The sequence below is a fragment of the Gavialis gangeticus genome, unplaced genomic scaffold (genome assembly GCF_001723915.1).
Source record: "Gavialis gangeticus isolate Ggan-Ray unplaced genomic scaffold, GavGan_comp1, whole genome shotgun sequence".
Lineage (NCBI taxonomy): Eukaryota > Metazoa > Chordata > Crocodylia > Gavialidae > Gavialis > Gavialis gangeticus.
This window is the reverse complement of record NW_017729024.1, coordinates 136,023,333-136,039,590: the sequence shown is the minus strand read 5'-3', so window position 1 is coordinate 136,039,590 and position 16,258 is coordinate 136,023,333. Positions and strand designations below refer to the sequence as shown.

Sequence of the window (16,258 nt, the reverse complement as noted above, 5' to 3'; positions counted from 1 at the left end):
TATTGTCAGGTTTAGTATAGTGAAAAGGTATCTCAGAAACACTCTTCTCTCCTAAGCCTTGTTTCCTGAATAACAAATCCCCTTGTAGTGGTGGATTTAGGGGAGGGCTGCACACCTCCTGGCCCCTCACATAGCCACATAATAGATGGATCAAGTGGGAAGGGGCTTGGCCACGTTATTTCGCACTCAAAGGATCCCTGGACAATGCAATACCTCCAGCTGGTAACTACTACTAGCAACCCTATGGGCCAAATAGTCTGTGCCTGACCTTGCAATTGATAAAATAGAAAAAATCTGATTGAAATCACCCTTTGTCCACAACATCTTGAGTCTTCCACTGACTGCATCTCAGTGGGTGCATTTACACATGCACATTTAACATTAGTTAAATGTGCATTAAATCGAGTACCTCTGGGCACTTTTACACATGTTCTGGGGTTGGGGAAGTGCTTTCATTGGAGCACCTCCAACAGCCTCTTTAATTAAAGCACTGCAGTATCTCATGTATCATAGTCCCCATGCTTCAAAATGGTGGAAGGGACACTTGAATTAAAGCTCATTCGACAAGCTTTAGTTAAAGCACCCCCACCACCACTTTGAAGCACAGGGATACTGATACAAAAGATGCAGGAGGCTGCTGGAGCACAGTAATAACCATGCTCCAGCAGATTCAATCGAGTCTGCTCCAACATGATGTAATTACAGCATGCCAGAGCAACCTCCCAGCACGTCTGCAGGCATCCTCCATTTTGAGGTACTAGGAAAATGCACATTAGCCCAGCTTAATGTGCATTAACTAAAGAGCATGGTTTTAGTGACGCTTTAATGTGCATTACCCAATTAAATGTGCATTAGCAAAAGCTCACAGTTTTTTAGTCACACCTAGTGATCTAGCCCACAGTGTCAGATCATGGACCTTTGATTTAAACAAATAGTTCTTATGCAAATAGTCCAATAAAATTCCATTTAATTAAATGTCTTATGGTGCAGTACATTTTAACTATTCCGAGAAAATCTAGTAATCCAAGTTCTGACTGATTTGTATTTTCTGAATTAAAATGTATGACAGCTAGTGAGAGCTGGCAAGGCTCACCATCTCTCAGAATAAACCCATTTAAGAATGTCAAGGGAAAATACAGAACAGTTTAAAGACTCTTATAGGAATGACTGTACCTCATGGAAAAGGCAGCCTGTGATCTCACTGAGCTGAAATGTCTGCTTCCTTCAGGGCTTAATCTTGTTGTCATTGTTGTTCTTGTTGGTTTACAACTACAGTCTTGGAAATCTGTGCTGTACTTTCTTTCGCATGAGTAAATTCCAAAACCATGTAATGTTCTAATAACACTTTGGTCAGTACCAGAAATGGATCCAGGATTTTAAAAGTGGGGGGGGGGGGCTGGAACAGTGACTGGTACTTCAGGGGGGCTGCATCCCTACTCCTAGCCTCCTTCCCCCACACTGAGGCATGCAGACCATGACATGGGAGCAGCAGTTGGGGACTTTTTTGAAATCCCCAAAGCAGGTAAGAATTCTACACCTTTCCTTCCTCTCTCATCCACATCTCCTCCCTTCTATATCCCCTTCCCCTGCCTGTCACCACTGTCCCTGTTGTCCCAGGGGTGAGGGGAGCTCCAGAGCCACTCCAGCCAGGCTATACAGTGGCTGGGCTCAACGTTGAACAATGGCAGTGGTGGCACAAGGTAGGTTCCCCCTCCCTGCATTTGCTCCCAGACTGGTGGGGAACACCTGAAGGAACAGGTAAGGAAAGGGAACCCCCTAGCCCACTGCCACTGGCGTTATCCCAGGCTGAGCCCAGCCCCTGCACACCTAGGTTGGAGTGGCTCTGGAGCTCCCCTCATCCCCAGGGCAGCAGTGACAACAGCAACAGCAGGAGGGGGACAGGGGATTCAGAGGGAAAGGGACCAAGAAAGGAAGGGAGGAGATGTGCCTCTGAGCATAGAGGGGAAGGGGGGAGTGGAAAATTCTTACCTTCTTTGGGCACTTAAAGTCCCTGGCTGCTGTTCCTGCCGCCTGGTCAGAAAGGGAGTTGCAGCCTCACCACTGCACCCTCTCTGGATCTGCTCCTGGCCAGTACTCAGATCAAGAAAACAGAAGTCCAAATACTGTCTAGCATCATTACACATTGAATGAATCAAACCTTATTATTCCCCCTTAAATAAAAACCTTCCCATTCTTGTTCCCCATCTCTAATATTAATGAAATGTTTAAATATGTTTAGCATGGTATATACTGAACAGTTCAAAAGTGAGGCTTGGGTAGATAGAATACTTGTCACAACATAAAATAAATGATCCATGACACAATCCATGCTGTAAAAGTGTGGAGTGATTCATCATATATCTGTTATATCTACTCACTCTACATTGTATGAAGTATTAGAGCAGATCACCATATCTTCACCAATTATTCATTTTAATGACTATGAAATTGTGGAGCAATTTATCATTGCTCAGTAGAAGTTACTTACTCTAAAAAGCTGGTGATGTAGTCCCGGCTACAGGCTGACCAAGAAAAGGGGTTGGTGTTTGCTGTAATGTGAGCTGCCATAAGCTTTGCTGCTTCGTGACCTTTGGTCCCACAAGAATTTCCAATTCCATCATGGTTCATGCCAAAACTGTCCAAAAGAGGTGGCAAAAAGGCAATCCGTTACTTATCTAAAGCATCAGATAGCTAACATAACTTTAGATGGCTTCCACAAAGATAACAAGTTTTGAACTAGAAGGCCACACTTAGTTGGCCTTCTCTATAGTTTAGTCATAACTCAAACTACTATACCATTAAATACTTTCTTTCTTCCATACAAAGGTCTTAACCATTTTACTACTTCAAGCAAGTTTTACAACATGCCTGTGAAAAAAACAGAAGGGTCTTCAGCTATAATCCTTATTTGGGGTTTTGCCTAAATGAGGGCTATAGGTGGTTGTCAGCCCCTGTGCTCAGATTAATAAACTCACACAGAAAAAGCTAGGTATTAGTGCCAAGCTCATACTGGGCGTATCACATTCATTAATGCACTTTTGCTCCTGCGCATTAAATTTAGTACCTCTAATGTGAGGTACTAACTAAATGAGCATTAAGCTGCCCTAATGCACAGTAGCAAAAGCACGTGCTTTTTTAGTGATGCTTAATGTATAGTAGTCTAATTTTACTGTGCATTAGTGTATTAGCACAGTTTTTACCAAGACACTCTAATGTGCAGTAAAATAAGCTACTGTACATTAAAACGCACATGTAGACATGCCCACTGTGAGGCGACGATAGTTCAGATAGAAGTTAGGTGCTCTACTCCTAGGATCCTGTTCTACTAGAGAACATATACTCCCTCTATGCTTCCACTTGTGGCAGGCCAGTAGGGGGTGCTCCTGCAATGAGCCATCCTCCCTTACTGTGCCCAACCAAATGCCAAGCTTTGGATGCCTTCCCAAGGACACCAATGTTTGGCCAACCCCCTTCCTGGAGCACACCCACAAGTCTGGGGTAACTGCTACCAGCACCTGAGATCTGGTCTTAGGACTCTGTGCCACCCGGGTACACAGACCCTATGGACCTTGGGGTTGCTTAACCCACCGTAATACTTTGAGGTGCTTCTCTTAACCTGAAGTATTCATAAATAACCTCCCTTAGCCAGCCAAACAAAGGGAGCAAAAAGACTTGTCCAATCCCTCTCAACATGTACAACAAGGCCTGCTATAGCAGATGCCTTTATTAGGTAGACAGGGTAGACATCAGAAAGGGTACAAGTCAGAGTAGTATCAGGACAATAACCCTGAGCAAACAGAAGTGGCATGGTAGCCTTTTAATACATTTGTAGAATACACTGTTACTGGCTAAATTTCAGGTAAGTTACTCACATGTTTATCTGGAGTCTAAAAGAACTCCAGACGCCGTTTGCTTGTTGCCTTATCATCTTCCTGCAGGGCTTTAATCAGGTCCTGTTTCTTTTGCCTCTTTTTCCTTTGGAGGCCTCTTTCTTTCATTTCCTTCACCAGGCCCTCTGTAGTCAGGTGGTCATGCTTGTCAGCCATCCTAGCTAGCTACCCTGTCCAGTTGACCCAATGCCAAATTAAAGACTCGTTTGCTCAAGGGTTTTCAGTGACTCTACTTCCTTCCCTGAAATAAAGCCTTCCAGACAACAGGCTGTGGGATCCCACCCCTGTCACCATGTGTGGTGGGCCAGTAGGGGGCAATCCTGCACTGAGAAACCCGCCTTACTGTGCCCAACCAAATGACAAGCTTCGGATGCCTCCCCAGGTGCACCAACTTCTGGCCAACCCCCTTCCTGGAGTATACCCACAAGCCTGGGGTAACTGTTGCCACCACCCAGGATCTGGTCTTAGTTAGGGGTCTGTGCCACCCAGGTACACAGACCCTATGGACCTTGAGGCTGCTTAGCCCACCATGGTACTTTGGGGTGCTTCTCTTAACCTGAAGTATTCACAAATAGCCTCCCTTAGCCAGCTGAACAAAGGGAGCAAAATGGCCTGCCCAATCCCTCTCAAACATGTACAGCAAGGCTTGCTATAATGGATAGCTTTATTGGGTAGAGAGGTTAGGCATGGGGAGGGGTACAAGTCAGAGTAATATCAAGACAATAACCCTGAGCAAACAGAAGCGGCTTGGTAGCCTTTTGATACGCTTCTAGAATACTGTTACTGGCTAAACTGGGAGAGGGCAGCTGTGTCCTGGATCCCATGGCTACTATATGCTGGCTTGGGACTGCAGGTTGCCCTGGACCCCATCCCAATGCTCAGCTGAGCATTAAGATAGGGCATGGGGCAGCTCTGGTTCTTGGTTCACCAGAATTGCACCGTAAAAGTAACATCTGCCAGGACCCTATAACATTCCTTTCCTAATGTAAATCAAAGATTACACAGTTGTGAAAAAGGGGTGAGGTAAGAGCATCCTTATACCTCACAGATGCAAGACTGCTGGAACTATTCCTTAGGGCTAAAGATAGATATATAATGTGGAAAAGAATCATCACCAGACTAAAACTAAAAGCAAAATTCCTGAGAATGGACTATAACAGACTACTTAAGAAGTACTGCTCAATTGTATGCATAACATTAAAGATGAAATAATTATTGATTTTATACATAATCAGTTAACAAAATATTCAAATTGATAATGCTCTGATTGACATGACATAAACTAGTCATTTTAAAGGACATGAAGAAAAGTAATCTATCATAAAAATGTATCTTCTCTTTGCGTTTTATAAAAAGATTAAGTCTGTTTCAGTATAGCATATTTTTCTTAGTGGTCAAGTCATTTTGTAGCTGTGGAGGTCCTGAAAATACATGAGAAGCAAAGATTTTTGTGGATTAAACCTTTTATTGGACCAACTGCATGGTTAGGATGGACTTAGACACACTTTCATATGAATTCCATTTTTCTTTATATCAAAGAGCGTATTTTCCTTAAATATTCTTCTTTCCTCACACAAGCGCTCAACAATCAAGAAATTGCTGTATTCAAGTCTGGATCACTGACAAATTTAAGGTCTGATACCTCACAAACCAGAAAAGAATGGCAAATTTTCAGGTCATGGGAAGAGATGGAGAAAAAGTAGGGAGGACAAAAGCCGAGAAAGAGAAATACTTTATTTATAACTCTACATAACACTCTCTTCCAAAGCCATACTGCAGGGAAAAATTCAAGCAAAAGTATACATGCTAACTCTAATATGTGGTGCATTAATTCCAGTTTAATTCTTAATGGTATCACTTTTTAAATGTTAAGACAAAAAGAAAATTCTGATCCTTACATGACAGAAAGAAGAAAATGCATTTTTATTCTCACTCTGTTTAGATCTAAAACTAGTCACATCTTTCTGTTCTAGAAATGAGTAATGTGATCCTAAAAAATTGTGAAAATACTGTAACTTAATTCTTCATTACAATGTATATAAAAGGATTTTTATATATTCATTCTACAGATTTTTTGTAATAAAGTATAACTGAAGGTTTCCCAGCTCTGAACTGGAGCTCTTTGAGATGTACTTTGTATATTCACATTCTTAGCATATACTAAGTGTGCAGTTCTGATGGCAAAACCTTTTGATAGCAGTGCCCATTGGAAGGCCATATGACCCATTCCCCTTTCTTCCTTTCACTATTCCTAGATATGCTCAAGGAAAGACTTAAAAGCAGTGTAGACCTCTAGTCACCTCAATGACACCTACTTCTTGCAAGTGCAAGATACTTATCAAGACCCCGATAAAAAACCAGGGGAGAGTGGGCCTGGAGTACGACTGTAATGAGTGCATGTTGCAGAACTGCAGTTACAGATGAGTTCCTTTGATTTTTTCTTTGAGTATCCTCTTCATAGTCCCACATAGTGGGTAGTTGGACTGATAGTATTCCTTGGAGGAAGATGGTATATGGAGACTTAATTAAAGAGGGATTGAAATATTACTGCTTGGCCAAACTAAACATCCAATTCGGATCATCAGTCCAAAGAATAGTGTGCTGTAAATGTAGCTTCAAATTGCAGTTCTGAAGATTTCTGTATGTGGAATATGCCTAAATTATGACACTGAATTTGCCTTGGCCTTAGCAGCATGGGACCCGGTCATCTAGTGATGCCAACAGATAGACTTTCTGTATCATAGTCTAACCCCTTCTGATAATGCTTGACTCTTTTTAATAAGCATAAGAAATTAACAAATTCAGAGACCTCCTCAATTATTTCATCAGTTAATATATTAAACTCCTCTTAGCATCTAATGTACATAGTCAGTTTATGCCTGTATTTGCATGAGGTCTTGGAAAAAGCACTAGAGGTTAGTTAACTCACTCTTTTCGCTAAAGTTATAGCTATAGTGAAAGCTATTGTAATTCAAGAATGAACATTCTATTAGCTAAGAATATGTTAAGTTCCCACATTAGTAGAGGATCTCTAGATGGCACACAGATATTAATTCACCCTTTCATAAATATTTTAATTCTTGTATGTTACCAAGCATTTCTTTTTTATAAGAGAGTGATATTCTGGTACTACTGCTAAATGAACCTTAACTAACTATAGAGAAGGACCTGAAAGTTTCAGTTGCAGCAAGCACTCCTGCACCTTGCTCAAATTGCAATAAATATTATTATTTGCTGGGAGAAGCACACTTCATTAGAAGCTGTGACATCTGTGACTTGATTCTTTTCTAGGCTTACTTTAAAATCTGTTGTACCTCTAGTGAACATGTTTGTTCTAACCATGATAGAACTGTATAGCACAAGCTATTAAGTATATTAAATAAGGGTCAGAGTGAGCCTTCTTATTCTGCGGAATCAACAGATCTGAAATAAGAGGAAGAGATTGCAAAATCTTTTTTGGATACTTAAAGAGATCTATAAACCACAGTTGTTTCAGCCATGCCAAAACAGCTAGGATTCTTTTGCTTCTGGTCTGTTGTTTCATTTTTACCCTCGGAGTAAGCAAGAAGAGAAAATGGAGAGAAGGTGCATAGAAGACCTTTTTCTCAGTTTATCACAAATGTGCCTGAGATGGGTGATTACTATACCCTACTCTTGAGCAAAACTGAGACATTTCACATTTCACTTTGATGCAACGGGTGTGTCTAAACATGCGTTTATACTGGCTTAAATTTACTGTGCAGTAAGTTACTGCATAGTAAGCAGGAATAGGCTGATATTTACATGTGCAGGTGTTAAAACACATTAACACTGCGTGCGAATTGACTTGGAACTAAAGTTAGTCCCAAGTCAGTACTCACAGTGTTACTGTGCAGTAAAGCATCTACATGTGCATTACTGCGCAGTAACTAATCGGGAGTAAATTTGATACCTGAATGATGCAGGTATCAAATTTACCCTCAAGTCAGCATAAGTTGCCATATTTACTGTGCAGTAATTTTGGTTACTGTGCAGTAAATGCACACATGTAGTTGCATCCAATGTGATCCATCTCTAGAAACTGCTACATGTTAAAGAACTCTTGAATCAGCAACTTTAGAAATGATTAATGAAGTTCTATTGATTCCCTCCTGTTTTCCTTCCCTGCTAGATGTACAGGTGGAGGGTAGATCTTGTGCTGAACACACTGCTCTCACAGTGTTTACCTGAATAGCTGGACCAAATGAACCCCTGATTGTGCTGTAGTTGTCCATGACAACCTCAACTACTTCATAATGATAATACAAAGAAACATGAATCTGGTGTATCACTCACAATCCTATTTCACTTATTTCTGGAACAGCCAGTTTCCCTGGACATTCCAATAGCCACAACCTGAAAATTTGTAAAAATATGATTCCCAAACCAAAGTGCTTGTTATTGATGGAGCCAGATGGATAAAAGCTACTGCTTTCATAACATTGAAACTTTTAGATCCCTATGGCTCCATCTACACGTTACATTTAATGTGGGACTAACCAGTTAATTATGTGTTAAATTGTGACCCAGCTGCATGTTCAACCAATTAATGGTGTAATAAAACAATAAGCTACAAAGTTATTCCAAAATTGTTCTTATCGTGCCATTAATTGAACCTGTGGCCAGGTGCTCCACAGTGGCTGTGAGCACCATCAAATGACAAACTCCTAGCCATAGGGTGCCCCACCCACTGCAAGCCCTGCAGCGGACAAGACTTGCAGTAGTTCCCAGCTCTGCCCCCACTGTGAAGCTCATCAGCTGTAGGGCTTGCAGCCAGGACAGCAGGGAGAATGCTGCCCCTTCTGTGGGCCTTGTCTGCTGCAGGGCTTGCAGGGCTCACAGCATGGGGAATGCTGTGAGCCTCATCAGATGCAGGGCTCACAGCCATGAGAACCCCCTGTACCAGCAATAAAATGTGATTGGATCTGATGCTGGAACCCACAATCACACCTCCTGTCATGCACATATGGCATGGCAGGAAGCATGATTGTGTGGATCATGCATCAAATTCTATCACACTTTTATCTGAACATCTAGAGGGGCCATGTGATAGACAGCAAAGTATGTACATTGGTATGCTGTCCAAGTTTTGTTTCTAATTCTTGCCAATCAGCATTGGAGAGATTTTGTTTTAATCAGGTGTAAGATTCTACACATGTAGATTTCTACTGGTCTGAGAAAAAATCTGATTCTGGTGCCAGTAAAGCTATGGAAGATTAGATCTTTAAAAGTCATTTTCCTGGTAACTTGTACTATGAAAGGGATCATTTGAGTGGGTAATAAGATCTACTTCTCTTGATTTATCCTTAGTGCCCACTTCATAAATAAGGAACATGTGTAAAATAGTATATGACAGTGAATAGATTTTACTCAGAGAACATTTTGATTAGTCTAGGTATGGGTATATGTGAAACCTCTACCTTAAAAAATATGCTGCCACTTCCAAGGAGCATTTTGTAAAATCTCTAGGGGCAGTAGAAAGACCAAACAGAATGACTCAGAAAAGAAAATGATCTTTCAGTACTAGGAAACAGAGCTAGTTGTGGTATGACAATCTGACTTAAATATGGAAATATGTGTTCATCAGGTCAAAAAGTTGCAAACCAATTTGTGTTGAAAGGAAAGGTATTATAGATGACAGGTTCAACAAACTGAATTGGAATTTCCTGATGAATAAACTGAGTTTTTTCAGGTTCAATGTGGATTGAAGATATCCATCCTTTTCTGGGATTAAGAACTATGTCAAACAGAAATCTTTTCCTCTCAGTTACCTTGGCACCACTCTTTTTGGTCCTGCTTCCAAAGGAAACAGAATATCTGATTATAACAGACCCTCCTGAAAGGAGTTTCTGAATGGAAGGATTGGGAAGAAGAGTGATAAACTGGATGGGAAATCCACCATGAAATATTTCCAATATTCAACTGATTAGGTTTACTGAATTTCAGTTGCTGAAAAATTCACATGAGCAGTCTGAAAATTAGGGAAAGTGGGGAAGAAATACTCCAAATTTTGTTTACTGCACTTAAGCCTCACATCAAAACAGGAGTTGGCAAGTGTGATTAGTCAGCACTCCAGCTGGGAGATGAATCATCCTTCTGGCAGTTGGTTATTGGCTGCTGAGCTGGCAGGAAGCTGACCCCATCCCTAAAACCAGCAGGGCAGACAATTAGAAGCTGTCTGCACAATTCTTCCAGTGAATTTGTAGACCACCTTGATCTGAGCATATGTTTTGACTCTGGTTCTGTTCTTGATCCACGTTCCTTTGTTCTTAGTATTTTTTCCTGGTGTCTGACCTTTTGCTTACTCCTCACCATGATTCTATGTCAACTTCACAAAAATCATGATACTTTACCAATGCACCTGAAACCAGACAGCTGCTCCTCCACATGTTACAATTAAACAGCAACTCTTGGAGAATATCGAGCATTTCCCCTATCCGGGTAGACAGGTGTCCCAAAAAGTAAGCATTGATGACAATATTCAACACTGGATAAAATCTGCCAGTGCTGCCTTTGGACATCTATGAAATCATGTCTTCAATGATCATGACATAAATACCCGAACCAAGCTTCTCATCTACCAGGCTATTGTTATCTCTACCCTGTTGTAGAGATGTGACACTTGTACAACATATCAGAAACACCTGAAAATTTGGAACATTACCATCAACTATGTCTTTGGAAAATCCTGCCTATCACTTGGAAGGACAAAAGAATGAACACCAACAGTTTAACCCAAGCAAACACCACTGATATTGAAGCCACATATATATGGCACCAACTCTGTTAGACAGGATGTCATAAGCTTACAACCAACTCCCAAAACAGGTCCTATACTCCCAACTTGCCAATGGTCACTACTCTAGAAGTGGGCAAAAAAGAGATTCAAGGACACCTAGAAGGCTGATCTGAAGAAATGCAATATTCACATCGATACCTGGGAGACTCAAGCAATGAACTGCCCCCGGTTGCACTGTGATGTATGACAAGGCATTGACCACTTTGAGCAAACTCACTTCACTATGGAGGCAGATAGATGAGAGAGGCAAAGGGAAAGAACTGCAACCTGACATTACCAAGATCTACTCCTTCCCAGAACTATTTGCCATGTCTGCAGTCAAACATGCAGAACTTGTATTGGCCTCCTTAGTCATCAGTGGCTTTCCTATTTACTGGAAGACTGTCATCCTCATATTGAAGGACTGACACCAGCACCGCTGACTTTTTGGCTGCTCCTATGATTCATAGTTTTTTACTTCCAGACTATTCTTGACTCTGCCTCCTGACCCTGGTTTGTCTCTCAACTCTTTATCTAGGCATGATCTGTAGCATTCTGATTCTAGCTTCCTGACCTTAGCTTGAGACATAGTTTTCTCATCATTTACTTTGGCTTCTTCCTAACCATAACATTGGCCGGTCCCTGACCATAACTTCAATATCCAGTCTCAGACTGTGACCCTCTCTTGGCTCTGGATGTCAGGCCTGATAACTAGCCATGACTATTCATGTCCTTGTCTATATTATCTATGTGCCTTCTCCTCATGACTTAAAAGGCCTCTTCCTTTTCTACCAACGTTGAGGATGTTATTGTTGATGTCAATAGCTTGTCTGAGAAAAGTAAGATGAAGGTAACCCTGGGTCTTTTCTGAGGCACATTCACAAAGATCTGGATGTAGAGCTAGGGTTTAGTCCTGTTTCACTTTTATATGCTTAAGTGATAATATAACTGCAACAGATCTAAGTTCATATTTGCTGAGCAAGTGCCTTAACCAGTAGGCTACTGGACTAAAAGGTGGGAGGACCTTCCTCCTCTGACATCAACCTTTTGCTAGCCATTGCTTTTCTATGACTAAAGTTTATGGACTTACCCAGCATTATGCAGAGATTCTATTCTGCCCAGGTGCCTTTGCAGCCACAGTGCAGAAACCTACACATGTTCAAAAGGGTATCAGAGAGTGAATAGAATCCAAACTGCACATAAGTGCCAACAACTGCACTTACATATATACCAAGTGCCACTTCAGCACGTGAAGTGAAATAGGATTTAACTCACATTCATCTTCCATCTTCTTATATAAGCTCCACCCTTTAAAGAGAAGGCTCACTACCTTACCTTTTCTCTTGTCAGTGAGATAGATGGTCTAAGCATACATGGTGCTTGGAAAAGATGGCTGACAGATACATTCACAGAGTAAAGTTTAAGTTGTATTTTATGATAATTTGTCCTCAGAGATGAGGACTTCGGCTAAATTTCTCTGTTCCTCTCAAATGGATTTTGCAAAACTGCTATGTTGGTAGCATGCTATTATGTCCTGCTATTTATACCTAAAGTTGCAACTGAAAATTCTTTTTTGCCTAGAATATCCTTTTTGTTGCCATCTTCATAAGAAGAGATAGAGTAAATCTGGCTACCATTAGATTAGGATTGCATCTCATGCTCCAGAAAGAAAAACAGAATATCCATCATGTACTAATCAAAATAATTTATCCATCTTCTTTGACCTTGCTTGCCTACGAGCAAATCATATTGCTTTCATTGGTTTCATAACCGTGTCTAGAATTGACAGTATAATTCTATTCTTGAAGAAAAATCCAAGAATACCAAAGATAGAATAAGAATTCTCCTCAACTAAGAGTGAAATTTTCAAAGAAGTTTCTATTCTGTCAACAAACTCATGAAATAATACCATATCCTCAGACAAGAAAGATGCCTCTTGTTTCAAGAGGCTGGATCCTATAGCTCAGGATCCATTTGCTGGCATTCTTCAAGCATCACAGACATCAAGAATGCATCAAGAATAATAGTAATAGATTGTTCTCTCTCTTTATGAAATGTAGCCAGATCCAGGAGCTTTGGCTCCAATAAATGAAATTCTCCAAGGATCTTTCAAAGAAGAAAGTCTATTGCTATAGCTGGTGATACAGTCCCAGAAATTACAGAGAGAAGGCCAACAGGGCCATCTATTCCACTCAAATACATTCCAATTCCATCAGTAACCCATACTCATCTCCAGGTCTGCCATCCACATATGCCATCCATATCTGGATGTGCTTTTCCTTATAAAATGATTTAAAAGTTAACTGAGTGAGACACTCCCTGGGCCACTTCCTGGTCTTTGGAAATCAGTGTATCAGGTACATTTCATAAAAGGGCAAAAGCACTTTACTAGGAAAGCGTGAAGGATTCTTAGGCAAGGGGAGTGGTGGTAAGACACACATCCCTTTCATCCTTCTAAATAGTGTGGGTATTCAAAGAAGCCCTGCTCTTCTTTCCTAAGTGCAAGCAGAAAGCACAGATCTGCTTGTGGATCTAAAAATGCATTATGCTATTTGGGCGTAGGTTGTAGCCGTGTTGGTCTAAGGACATAGGCAGACAAGGTTCTTTGGGTGAATCTGATATCTTTTATTAGACCAACTTAAATAGCTGGAAAACAATTTTTAAGCAAGCTTTTGGGTTCAAAAACCCTTTGTCAGGCTAAGGAAGTTTCAGTAGTTGGTGTGTGCTCTTCCTGGATGGAAGCTCTGGCTTCTTTACTATTCACTCCATCCAGGAAGAGCACACACCAACTGCTGAAACTTCCTTAGCCAGATGAAGGGTTTTTGAACCTGACAGCTTGCTTTGAAATTGTTTTCCAACTATTTAAGTTGGTCTAATCAGATATCAGATTCACCGAAAGAACCTTGTCTGCCTTATGCTATTTGAGCAGGGATACCAACAAGTAAAAGATTTCCAAAGACAGGATCGTGACCTCTCTGGAGAAGAAGTTAATAAGAGCAGGATAAGACTTTATACCTAACTGGGGAGATGAGTTCCCTGGTTAATAAAAATTATCAACAGAAGTCAGCAACCCTAAATACATTGCATGCAGACTGTGGAGGACCTTTTTTGGAGAAAGAAGGCTTTTACTTCACCTGATATCTCTCCTTGGGACACTTTTAGCATTCAGTGGAACCAGATATCGAAGGCAAACACTGATGGAGATGCAATGTAAATTGTTCTCCTTCAAAACTGCTTTAAGGCTACTCAGGCAGCAGACTTAAAACTTAAAGAACAACAAGCTGTCAGTCAAAAGCAGAAAATTTACTATCAGGAGCAGAGGGGGAAATCTAATGCCTGCAACTAAAATTGGATGAAAAAGGAACTATGTTCCAGTGCTTTACAGACAGAAGCAATTCAGAATGCCAAAGGACATTAAACAATGGATGCAAAAGGTCTCCAAGGACAACTGGAGAAACTTCAAACACAGCTTGTGGAAGCCCAACCCAGCATGTGTGCTTTTGTTGCAGAGAGTTGCCATTAACAGCCTGAGGCACATTTCCTCTGTAAAACACCAACTACAGGCAAAATCAGGAGTCATAGCAACAACAATTGGGAGCAATTATAATGATGATGATAACTCCATGCTTTCCATATTGGGGTGACAGGGACAATGGAAACAGAAGCATTGCTGGATACCCAAACACAACCTAAAGAAGAACCTAGAGACAGTGAGAAACCAAGAAAGATCACTACAGATATAACAGAGGTGGTCATTAACTGCAGAATTAAATTACACTAATCACCACCTCCACATATAAAAAAGCCTAAACAGAATGAATTCTGGGATTCTTCAATTAATTACAAGAGATAACCTAGTAATTGGTCAGATTTGTCAGGTATTACAGTCCACTCTAGATCAGATTGGTGGGGAGCTAAATTGGAGTGCCAAGAAAGAGAAATATGTGAGGCCAGGAAGAAGAGAGCAAATTTGAGACTATGTGGCCTAGTAAAATGACTGCGACCCTAGACAGGAGGAAGCCCTGGGCTCTAGGCTAGACCCTTGCTCCGAATGGGCCAGAAACTTACCCACTGTACTATTCTCCATCCAGTGATTATTACATGTAAAAGATAGTAGCTCAAGTTGAAAAGGAGCATTGGAGAGAGCTCTTAAAAATGCCTGACCTGTAGTGTGGTGGCTAGGGGCTATACTGAGAAGCAGGAGAGATACATGTTCAAACCTGCTATAGATAAAGGGGCTGGAACCTAGGTCTTCAGCTGCCTCAGTAAGTGCCTGCTCAGCTACTGGGAATGAGATTTGCTTCCCCCATCACTTTTTCCAGGATCTGCATGCATGTGCCCATGTATATAGCTGTGCAGCTGCACTTAAGTGACATTAAATGAAACAGAAAAATGAAAACTAAAGTTCTTAAAATACATTTAACTTATTGTAGAGTCACACATACCAATGTATGTTAACACATGGCTATTGTATTGTGTCAGCTGAGGGCAAAGTTAAAGTTGTTAGGGAGTCTTCACTCTACATTCCCATACCTTAACCTGAAATTATTTTACTTTTAACTGCAACTGTAAATTTAATTAACTTAGAATACACGTTTTGAGGATAATTACAATTCTCTAATTCTTTTAACTCTAATTGTTAAAAGAAGGCTCAATTTCAATTCTTTCAATATATTTTTTCTGGAAATTTTAAGGGAAATGAATGCAAAGTTCATTGAAAAGTATTTCATTTTAATAAGGACACCATAACTTAGTACTGTGCTACTTCCAAAGCTCTTTAAAATACACTTAAGTCTGATTTACTGGGGGGAAAAAAACATTGGCCACTGGGGCACAGGAGTTTTCAACAGAGGTACGGCTATTCCCATCTTACAGAACAGCACAGGGAAAAAATTGCCTCCTGATGTGCATTGTAGATAACCATCCTGCACTCATAATCACCAGTAGAACACCTACAGAAGTTAGTGAAGTACCACAGAAAGGAGAAATATGCAATACAAATAAGCAATACAAAACTGCACTGTGTGTAAAAGAAGAATGGTCTGCCTTTAATCAGGAAGTAAATTGTTACACTCAGATTTCCTTTGGAAATATGAAACTAACATTCATAGTGCTCTGCAGGTTAGTAAGCCTCTTTTTTCACCCCCATTTATTCAACTCCACTAACACTTTTATTAAGATTTGTGAAGAGTTATTGCATTCCTTTTCCTTGATTGGACTGTTTTAATGCAAAACTAATGATTTTAGTATCCCATCATTCTAAACTTCAAACTATATTTTCCACAGAGCATTAGACATGAATCTTATTTCATGTCTATTATAAAGTTAAATATATCATAGAAACCAGAATTCTTTGTCTAGCCTCACATTTATACCAGTAACATTTCAGTCTATTTGGGTAATACATCATCAAAGCTAAAGTCCCAATGAAGTTTGGTTTTTTTTATGTTTATAGAAGCTGTGTATTTTTACAACTGCAACATAACAAACTCCAGTCAGCTTATGGAGGCAGTTACGTCAAGGGATGTTATTATCATGGGTGACCTAAACTACCCAGACATTTGCTGGGAGG

The 16,258-nt window shown here is 40.5% G+C and overlaps 1 protein-coding gene across 1 annotated transcript in view; it reads right to left on the bottom strand.

The window, feature by feature from the left end:
* Positions 1-16,258, bottom strand: part of ADAMTS6 (ADAM metallopeptidase with thrombospondin type 1 motif 6) — a 395,156-nt gene that overhangs the window by 182,308 nt on the left and 196,590 nt on the right. Inside the window, exon 10 of the mRNA XM_019517795.1 lies at positions 2,489-2,635. Within this exon, the coding sequence (XP_019373340.1) occupies positions 2,489-2,635 (147 nt within the window). The remainder of the gene's footprint in view (positions 1-2,488; positions 2,636-16,258) is intronic.